The sequence below is a fragment of the Carassius carassius genome, chromosome 2 (genome assembly GCF_963082965.1).
Source record: "Carassius carassius chromosome 2, fCarCar2.1, whole genome shotgun sequence".
Lineage (NCBI taxonomy): Eukaryota > Metazoa > Chordata > Actinopteri > Cypriniformes > Cyprinidae > Carassius > Carassius carassius.
Genome location: NC_081756.1, coordinates 46,482,415 through 46,493,857, shown reverse-complemented (window position 1 = coordinate 46,493,857; position 11,443 = coordinate 46,482,415). Strand labels below are relative to the sequence as shown.

Below are 11,443 nucleotides of genomic sequence, written 5' to 3'. Positions count from 1 at the left end.
CTGGGCGCTGCTTGCGTCCTGTTACTGGCTTTCGTGCCGCTCAGGAGCTCGAGCTCTGCGGGATCCACTGAATGTAAAACTTATGATGAACGCTCCAGAAGTGCGGGGAAAAGCACCCTGTTTGGGGCCACGCTGGACAGAAAAGTGGTCTGCAGCAACATGGAGCTCCATCAGGTGCCTTCACCCGAATCATTCCCCAACAGAACAGTCTCACTGTAAGTCAACACTACTTTAGAGTGCATTAACCATTTTAACATTGTCCTGTATCTCAGTCATCACAGGGGCCACTCCTGCAATCTGTTGCCTTCAGGTCCTTCTGGAATAATGCTTGAAGGGCAAAAGCTAGTTTTGAGTGAGTATTACAGATTAAGCTAAATGACTTAAATCTAAATGACTAATCGCACATGTTACATAGTGTGGTTTAGCGTTCCCCTGTGCTCTATCAGTGGCTGGCGGTGCAGCCTTATTAGGGTTTGAATGAAAAGCGGCCCACATGATGGTGTCTTTCAGAGATGGATATCAAGCATGTCTGACAGCCTGAATGGTGCTTTCGTCTGTCTTCATGTGGCTTTACTGAGTTTGCAGAGCGAGGAAGAACACATGTAAAAGCAAAGACTTTGACCTGAGGGGAAATAAACATACTCTAGTATGTCTAGCACACCTTGATTTAGGCGTGGATGAAATCATTTCAGTTTTAAAAAGGCAGAATGAAATTAAAGTTTTCATTTAGCCAAAAAAACTAAAATTAAATAAAAGTTAGGTAATTTAACTCTATATTCTCTTCATTGCGTCATGTTCTCTATTGATGAACAAGTTGCAGTGAAGTTCTTAGCAATGAGCCGGCTCTCAATAAGTTTAGAATTTGTACACTTTTACTACTCTAGCATCATTTTTGGTCACAGTGAAGGGTGCACAGTCCACACTGCTAACGTGTTTGTCTGTAGAAATGAATGCTGCAATTGACCACATGCGCCATTGGAGAAGCACAAATTAAATGTCACTGTTTCGGTCAGTGGTTTTAGCCCTCCAAAACTATTTTGGCTAGAGCTGATATTTGTTTCAGGAAGCCTAGGGTGATATTATAACTGATTCCCAGCATTACATTATGGTGAAGCTTTGTGAGCTGGTCCCATTGAATGAGAATGGTAATTAAAATCCAGCAGTGTCGAGTTCTCAGGCTCTGTACAGGAAGTCTCAGCATTACAACAGCCAAACTTAAACTTCATTCATGGTGTCTCAGTTACTTGGTTTGGCACATGAATACCAGACTTGAACTATTTACAGATTGTTTGGGTTGCAAACCCAGCAGTTCAATTGCTTCATGTGAATTGTTTTTTTTTTCCGTAGAAAGTAGGCAGGTCATGAATAAATCTGGCGTTTCCAGGCAATAGTTATCCATGGAGTCGTGCAACTTCTTTTGACCTTCTCTGACCCTGAAAATCAATTACTTTCTTCAACCTGGTGTGGGAAATCCTTTACTTCGCATACATATGTGGGGTCAGTTTACTGTGCCCCTCTTATAAAAAGGTTTAGAAAAGTCTCCCGGGTTTACAGCATAGTAACACATTAAGTATTTTGATTTGAGTATTTTTGGCAAGTCAAGTTGGTAGTCGTTACTTAAAAATGGATCGATCCTGTTGAAGTTTGCATGAAATGGAAATTATTTTCTAAATGCATGTTATAGATCTTGTGTATGATTCATCCATGCATAGGTTTTGAACAGATAGGTTTTGAAAAAAAACATCTGATATCGAAATAGATCTGTGTGTGAATGCAGCCGGTTAGAGCGGCCACTTTCTATGATCTCATCATAATCAAATGGCAATAATGCTGAGGAACTATTGTCTGTACACTTAAAGAACACTTATTTTAAATAAGTAATTAGAAAAAAAATATATAAATAAAGTTAATTTTGAACAGAATACATTTTTATATAAAATGTACATGAAAATGTAGCCATGTGCAGTAATAATGAAAACAGAGAATGTGACACATTGTGATATTGAGTTGATAATGATAATCCTAATTTAATTTGTGAAACCAGTGAAGATTCACACCCCTTTTTTTAATATGGCAGTACTGACATACAGAGATTCTAACTATAAACAAAAAGCACATAACTGCAATATTGTTTAAGATGTAAAGTTGTAAATATTTATTTGCTTAGCAGAAGAATTAATTGGGGAAAAAATGTAGATCAAGAATCATTTTGGAATTGGATCGTGACTCCCAGAATCGGAATTGGATCGGATCATGAAGTGCCTGAAGATTCCCACCCCTAATAGATGTTCAGGTTGAATAACAACATTGTGATGAATCAATGCATCGTTAATTGTAATCGAATCGAATCGTGGGCCTCTGAATCGTAATCGAATCGTAAGATAGCCATAGATTCCCACCCCTACAATAGGGAAAAAGCAATGTTTCAAAGCATCTTTACAGCAAAGTAACATAATCAGTGATGCTAACTTCATCAAATATAAGAAAATTCCAAATTCTGCTGTAAAGTAAATTTAGAAACACAAAAGTGTTATTGCTCCAGTCAATTCAGTGTTGATTCAGTTCTGAGTAAAGTTCTTCAGTTAACAAACAAGTTCAATTCAGCATTAAGCAGCTCAACTGTAGATGTATGCAGGATTTCTCCAGTCATTTACAAGCTCATGCTCATCTGCCTCCATTCTTGAATGCAATGTTCACATCTCAAGATCCAGTCAACACCTGATGAATAGAACCAAGTGTTTTTCCTTGATTTTTTCTTGTTCTGTAATCTGCTAAACTGGACGTACTTCACAATATGAAAGAAAATCTCTGTCACTACTTCTGTGACTTATGCTTGCATATGGAGTTTGAGAGTTTGTTTGTAAGAAGGTGGTCGACCGATAACGATATCTTGGCAAGTAGGGTGGCCGATAGCCGATATAATAATAAATTATATTAATGTTTAAGAAATTTGAAATAATTTGATAATGGATAAAACTTTAGATGACAAAGTATTTTTCACAAATACATATTTAATAAAAATATAATTAAAAAGGAAGTAAACACTGTAACCAACAGTTCACTCAGTATCCTGGGAAGTTTGTGTGCATTAGGAATCATATTGTTAACTAAAGCCAGGGAAACACTCATTTTACATACAGCACACAGAGAAAATTACATGAATATGATGTTGGGCAAATGCATAAAGCGCAGCATAATTTGAAATCATGAGTTTAAATTTTAACACACAGAACACGCAATCATGCTGGATAAAAATGCACACTTCACAGCTGGATTTTTTTACCAAGTTTGCAAGGTTTGTAAAATGAAATGTTCATTTATCATTCAAAGATTTGTTTAAAACTATTGAGATTTGAGATATAAGATTTGTTATCAAATATTGGCCAATGACAATATTTGAAAAATGCCAAATATCGGCCGATAACACTATGGCCATGGCGATTTATCGGTCGACCAGTATTTGTAAGTGCAGTAATGCTTCTTAAATATATCCTGTAAATGGCTTTAGAAAAGTCAATACATACCCACCCAACGGTTACATTGTCTCTTACTACTTGGGATTGGTTTTAGCAATCTGATCTTGTGTGTAATGTGTGTGCAGCTGTCTTTTTATGTGAGCCAGCCGTAGAGCTTGTTTCTCTTAGGCAAGTGTTGAAAGCTGCTCCTGAAGTGATCTTTCCTCCCCAAAGCACACCTGGTGACTGGCAGCATGCGGTTTCAAAAAAGCATTGAAATATATTCCTTAGTTTTTTGCAAGTTGGCAGCAATATGGAATACAACATCTATAGGTCAAGTCACAAAGAAAAAAAATATTTTTCTCTATCGCATAATATGCAGAGAGCAAAAAAACAAACAAACCTTCCATAGATTGAGTACACTTCACATTTAATGTGATTTATTTGAGTTTTATGAGACTGAGAAATAATCTGTCTGCAGTTTGTTTAGGCTCTTTATCAATTTTTGGCCTGTTTCAGAGTCTATTTCTAAATATTATTTTAGTGTAGAGACCTGTTGGTGCCGAGCCAGACGCTCATTTGAATGCTAATAGTTTAAATGTCCTGTCTCAGACTAGTGGATGCATCTCCCTTATCACTTAATATGAGCCTGTACAACAGGTCTACACCTCCTTCTTGCCCACCAGACACGCCAGATCTTTGGTGGATCTTAATTCGTGATGTATTATTCACATTGATTTTTGCTGGCTATTTAAAGTTCAGCTACATTGTGGATATTGTAATTATTTTGATGTGTTTTTATTTGGGCATTAAGAAAGATGTCTATAGAAGTTTGCAGTTTTTCATATGATAACATGTATGCTGTTGAATATTGCTGTTTATTACTGAGTTTGTGCAAAGAAATGAAAATGATTAAGAAGTTTTTTTCTTAACGGCAAATACATAAATATTAACATGGTAACACTGACCACAAAACCAGTCTTACAGTGTCAATTTTTCAAAACTGAGATTTATGCATCATCTGAAAGCTGAATAAATTAGCTTTCAATTGATTTATGGTTTGTTAGGATGAGACAATATTTGGCCAAGATGCAATTATTTGAATATCTGGTATCTGAGAGTGCAAAAAAATCTAAATATTGAGAAAATCACCTTTAATTTTTATATATTTACGGTAGGAAATTTACAAAATATCTTCATGGAACATAATTAGGATACGTAATATCCTGGTGATTTTTGGCATGAAAGAAAAATCGATCATTTTGACGCATACATGTATTTTTGGTTATTGCAACAATTATATCCCAGCGACTTAAGACTGGTTTTGTCCAGGGGCACATATTTGAATATCAAATAACAACATGAGGGTTTTTTTTTTTAAATTAGAGTTTATATATATATAACTCTCTCATGCTTACCAATTTGTTCAAAAATAGAAATATTTTATTTAATTATTTTTTTTATTTTTTTATTACTATTTAAAAGTTTTTAATTTTAAGATATTTTAAAATTACATTTATCCCTGTGATGAAAAGCTGAATTTTTAGAATTCATTACTAAAGTCTTAAGTGTCATATGATGATTTGTTTTGTTTGGTGCTTTCTTCTTATTAAAAGCTGCTTAATGCGTTTTCTGAAACTTTTTTTTGTTCAGAATTCTTATATAAAGTTCAAAAGAACAGCAAATAGATTTTTTTAAACAGTGTTTAACTATTTCTGTAACTTCTGATTCATTTAATGCATCCTTGCTAGAATGGCTTCCTGCTGGGAGATCGCTGCGCTCATGAATATCAGTATCATGCTCAAATTTATCTTGACAGATCAGAGTCACAAGGCAGTGTCTGCATGTTTATACATACAGACTTCAGAATATTATCAGGCATGTTTTCCTCCTCCTTTTGACAAGGAATAGACTTTGAAAGTCAACCAGATTGAAAAACATGATGAAAAAAAAATCTCAACTGTAACTGCAGACAGATGAAAAGATAAGCTGAGAGAAACATTAGATATCATGTGTAATATACAAAACTACATTCAAAATTAATATGAATTAAACGGGATATTCAACAAGAAAAAATAGTTTAAAACTTGATTTCTTTCACTGAGAGCTTAAAATGGATGTTCGATACCAGAGACTATAGTGGAGGATACGGCTGGCTCCTATTGGCTGAAACCTAAGCGGCTTTGATGACATCAGTCAAAAAGGAAAGTAGTTTCAGGGGAGGAGCAAGTGTTTGCATTTTGATTACTTTTTTTGTTTTAGTTCTTGAATAACACACTGAATCTTGCACAATAGGTCCAAGAATGTGTTTTACGAGAGTAAACGGTATCTATTTTGATTTCTTGTTGATGTTTACATCTTTTAAATGCATCCTCTCAGTGCTTTAGACACTTTATATACCGCTTCCTTAATGCACTGCGCATCTGGAGCTTGAAAGTCCACGATCTGTTAAAGTGAAGAGAGGATAGGAACTGTTTGTGTTCTTAAAGCCAGAAAAAGTTTTTGGCTGTTTCTCTGTAGACCAAGCATGTAATAAAGTCACCCCTCAGCACCCCGTAAAAATAACAGTCTGGCCGGGACCTGTGGATAAGGGGTTGTGAGCGTGAGAGACCGCATCCGGTAAGACTGTCCCATAAACAGCCAGCCACAAACAGTTGTGGTGTTTCCTCTGGAATGAACATCACTGTTTACTGCTGAATTACACAAAATGGAGGAGACATGCTGAAGATGTTTCTCCTATGTTTTGTTCTCGGAAAGCAAAACCAAACATGATTCTGCAGTGTACGCTATGTAACACTTTAACACTTCTAAAGCTGGTAACACTTTACAAGTTATTGAAAAAAAAAATTCTAAAAGTTTTTTTTTTATTAAAAGTAAAATAAACATAATTGGAATAAAATAAAATATAGTTGCTAAAGCAAAAATTTTGTTTAACTTGTACTAAATTAAAAACACCCCTATTCTGCCGTTTTTATATCGTTTTGGGGGTCTCCTGCAATGGGTTAACATGCATGCAAGGTCAAAAAATGCTTTTGTTTTCTCAAAATATGCATTTAATATCACCTCATTTTCCAACGGTTCTTAAACGATTTTTTCGAAGCAGTTCAAACATTCTCTATAATCTAATCTCTCTAAACCCCTACTTTCCATGAGCCTTCTCTACTCTGATTGGTCAGATGGCCCAGTCTGTTGTGGCTTGGTCTACTGCGTACAGTGTGAGTTGGAAATCATATGATACGATACGATAAAATAAATTAACACTTTAGTTTAGAAACCAATTCTCACTATTAACTCGTTGCTCACTAGCATGTATATTACTAGCACATTTATACTTATAAAACACATATTAAAGCTTATTCTGCATAAACATATTTAAGATCCCTTGATCCACTCCATACATATAATTAGCAACTAGCATACTAACTGTTTTTAAGCAGCAGATTAGGAGTTTATTTAGGCTAAAGTCATAGTTACATTACATTTATGCATTTAGCAGACGCTTTTATCCAAAGCGACTTACAGTGCATTCAGGCTACACATTATTTTACCAGTATGTGTGTTCCTTGGGAATCAAACCCACAACCTTTTGCGCTGCTAACACAATGCTCTACCACTGAGCCACAGAAACACTAGTAGTACTAATAGTTAATAGTAAGAACTGGACCCCGAACTACAGTTTATCTGAAATGGTGTGCCATCATAGAGACTTTATTTTGTTTATTTCATCTTTCAAAATAAAACCAAGTTAAATGCAGTCCATTATTTATCCATTGCAAGTGTTTTCTTTCTTGTATACCACTTGTAAGCTGGCAAAGACTGTGTTTAGCTTCAACAGTTTTAACAGCAAAACAAATGTTCTGCTGTTTGCCCGCGCAGCCACTAAAGCGCCGCTCCACTGATAGTCATGTCAGCCAGTTGGCCGTCATCTATGTGGAAAATTGAAGCAAGGCGACATCCGATTTGTTTCAGACATGTTCTGTTAGACTAGAAGAATTTTCACCCAAACCTAATTTACAGAACACTTACTACAAGTACAGTCCAGTTTCCAGTAGGACGCAATGGTGATGTAGTCTGTAAAACCCTTTTGGTTACCAGCACAGACCTGAAACCACCCCAGTTGGTTGCTATGGTCATTTTCCATGTCTCATTGTATTTTCATCTGTTCGACGCTTTTTTCTGATCATTTAGAGCTCAGCTAGTTTCTTGTATTTTCAGCTGCCTGGTCTTCTGTTTCCCAGTTCACTTTGGCAATAAAGTATTTCCCACAAACAATCATGTAGAATTAATGTAATATTATGCAATGGTTAAAATCTTTTTCAGCGGGTGAAGAATATGAATTTGAGCAAGAACTTGCAAGAAACAAGAAAACTGTTTTACATCTGTTTACACTTTTGAGTTCAAGTAAGGTTTTGTTTGTCTGTGGTCACATGGTTTTTCATATCAATCTCTTGTGTTTTCTCCACAGGATTTTGAGTAACAATAAAATCCAGGAACTTCTGAATGGCTCTTTCATTGGTTTGTCATCACTGGAACGACTGTAAGTTTAATTTGTGCTACTGTTATTCTCTATTTTAGAAAGTTTAATAATCTTATGCACCATCAATATATTGTGATTATGACCATTTCTGAGTGGTAACCTAAATTTCATCCAAGAACTTCATCCAGAACCATCCTTCCCTTGTGAAAAAAAGTATACTATCATTCTTTTAAAAAAAGACATGCTTTTTATATTTTTCAGCTTAAGATAGTGTGTAATGTTGCTGTTTGAGGTTATAAAGCTGTAAGTGCACTCTAAAGTTGAGTGTTAGGATTTCAAACACTTAATTGCACCTTAATTGCAATTAAATGAAAATGTTTTGTAGTTTGAAATTATATATTAAAAGTAATTTGTGTTGTTTTTTTACTCTTGAGTAGGACTTGAGTGGATTTTGATAATGTAATTTTATAATTATATTTTTAGCATAATTACATTTGTTTAACTTAAATACATTTGAATGTCATTTCGATTGATACTTAATTGCAATTACACCTTTATAATTAAGTTGTAATTTACTGCATTTAAAATATATTAACCTTATTGAAATTATAATCAAGTACTTTACATGTGCTTAGGTATGTTCGATCGGCACATCAAAATAAGTGTTGTATTTCAAGATTGTGCTTTAAAGTAGAACTTAATAAAATTAAGTGCACTGCTTTTTCACAAGGGTGGAGAATCAAATGATGATGTTACTGACTGCACTACATCAAAAGCGGAACCACAAATAGTTTTCTTCCCTCTGATTCTCCCATTCAAAGAGCACCTCAAGCTAACATTTTGAGTCCTGGAAGCGCTCTTCTACAGACATTTGATAGTTTTCCTCTTTGTTGTCTTTATGCCATTGCTAGCCACTTTTGAATTTATATTGAATTATTTAAATATGTGATTACAATTCAAAGCAAGGAATTCTTCACAGTAGTGATGTCTCCGTTGATTATAATGGGAACAGTAGTTTTGTTTAATACGTTTTTGCCATTCTGAGTTGTTCTGAAATGTTTATTTGGTGCAGACATGATCCGGTCTCTGATGTTAGCTGTTCCTGCTCCAAGACCAGCAGGTTTTTGGGGATGGTGCAAAGCTTCTTATTCTGAAATGGACAAGGTGTTAAGGTTGTCAAGCAGAAAGTGAGCTAAGGCTTTTAGAGACCTCGAGGAGGTCATACTGAGGGGGCTGGTCAAGTGAAAGTTAATTATAGCTGTTGCCTTCAGGGAGCACAATCGTCTGTTCTTGGCATCGGTTTGCCTCTCTGCTCTGTACTTCCGTTAGGAATTCAGAGTCACTCACTGTAGCAGTGCTTGTCAAAACCTGGAGCTAAATTTAGAGCCTGTACATTGAAATGCTGTATTAAGTGTTGCTGTTTAGGTGCATGTTTCCTTATACTGCTGCTTGACTATACATGACCCAGATTTTCAATGAACAGCAGCCGCTGACCAATGGACGTGTTCACAGAACTGGTTTCTTTCAAAGAAGAGTGGAATAAAGGTACTGACACACTAAGCTCGTTCTAGAAGTTTCTTTATTTAAAGAAAGCATTGATTTATTTGTGCTTGCTCCATATAAGACTATGGATTTGAATATGGAAACATGGAAGCGGTCCATTTGTTCTGTGCTTCACTTAGGCTGGAATGACACATGATGTCATCCGTGAGGAATGCTTCTAAGGATGTATTTTACTGGTCCTTAGTGCAGGTCTTGTTAAAGGGTTAGTTCACCCAAAAATCAAAATTATGTCATTAATGACTCACTCTCATGTCGTTCCAAACCCGTGAGACCTCCGATTATCTTCGGAACACAGTTTAAGATATTTTAGTTTTAGTCCGAGAGCTTTCTGTCCATCCATTGAAAATGTGTGTACTGTATACTGTCCATGTCCAGAAAGGTAATAAAAACATCATCAAAGTAGTCCATGTGACATCAGAGGGTCGGTTAGAATTTGTTGAAGCATTGAAAATACATTTTGGTCCAAAAGTAACAAAAATTACAACTTTATTCAGCGTTATCTTCTCTTCCGGGTCTGTTGTGAGATTTCAAAACACAACAGTTTAAGTGATATCCGGTTCGCGAACGAATCATTCGATGTAACTGGATCTTCTTGAACCAGTTCACCAAATCGAACTGAATCTTTTCAAATGGTTTGCATCTCCAATACGCATTAATCCAAAAATGAATTAAGCTGTTAACTTTTTTAATGTGGCTGATACTCTCTCTGAGTTAAAACAAACCAATATCCCGGAGTTATTCATGTTAGGGCTGTCACTTTTGGTTCAGAAAATCAATTGCACAATCGATCGGACCAACCAAAAAAAGTTTCGAAAATGAAAATAGGGAATTGATTTTAACCAAATATGTACACTATTAATTTTAAAATAATTAAACAATTAAAAAAATAGATGTTACAAAACTCACAAACAAGCAGAAAAAGGAAATAAAAAGTTCCGAAAGCGCAGTATGCCTTGTGAAAGCTAGACAGAAAATACCAGCAATTTTACGCGCCTATAAGACCCAGTGACTTCGAAAGCGACCTCTTATGCTGCATTCACACCAAACGCGAATAGAGCGTCTGCCGCGAATGATTTCAATGTTAAGTCAATGTAAAGACGCGTTTACGTGCGTCTGGGGGTTTCGCGGCGCGGTAGATGCGAATTCAACCCATTCGCGCATCTAGTTACAGGAGATTCTGAGTTATGAAAAGGACCATTGCAAGCTGACAGTGACCGGCTTTTGTGATGGAAAATTGGCAGTAATACCCCCACCTTGCGTAGTGTCCCTGGGACATCAGTGCGGTCGGAGCGCGTCTTCTCAACAGCTGGACATATAGTGAATAAAAAACGCTCTGCTCTGGACCCCGAAAATGTTGATCGACTTGTTTTCCTGTCCAATAAATTTGTAATGGCCCCAGCCTTTTTGCGCATTTCATTATGCCTGCCTAGTGCCGCCTAGCCTAAGTGTCGGTTACGTTCAATAAAAAAACACACATGGCCTGCTCTCAAGTCCATTTAAAATTTCATTTTTTGAACAGTTGTTTGAAATGGATTGAATCATTATTTAAAATAATCTTGGAGATTTTTGAATTGCCTAAATCATAAATGCAGCCGGGTTGAAGCCTGCAGTGATGTTTTTCTTTTGTCATGGCAGCCGTCCCCTCTGCATATATATTTTTTCAAGAATGTTGCACTCCTGTTGCTGTTTGTTATTCTGCACGAAACTTCATGCCAATAAATAAGAAATATTGCTGACTTGTGCGTTTCCAGCGCTCTCTTTACATTCGGCCGTTATTTGACGTGGAAAAAGGAAACGTCTTTTTTTTTTAGACATGGAAAATCGATTTTACAATCGGTTCAATGAACACTTATGTCTTAAAAATCGAAAATGATTTTTTTCACAAAAGTAACAGCCCTAATTCATGTACTCAAACAGTACACTGACTGAACTACTGTGAAGAGAGAAC

At 36.0% G+C, this 11,443-nt stretch overlaps 1 protein-coding gene across 1 annotated transcript in view; it reads left to right on the top strand.

Moving 5' to 3' along the window:
• LOC132110812 (adhesion G protein-coupled receptor A3-like) overlaps positions 1–11,443 on the top strand; it is a 67,503-nt gene that overhangs the window by 847 nt on the left and 55,213 nt on the right. Inside the window, exons 1-2 of the mRNA XM_059517790.1 lie at positions 1–215; positions 7,921–7,992. The exon at positions 1–215 is cut by the window's left edge and continues 847 nt beyond it. Of these exons, the coding sequence (XP_059373773.1) occupies positions 1–215; positions 7,921–7,992 (287 nt within the window). The remainder of the gene's footprint in view (positions 216–7,920; positions 7,993–11,443) is intronic.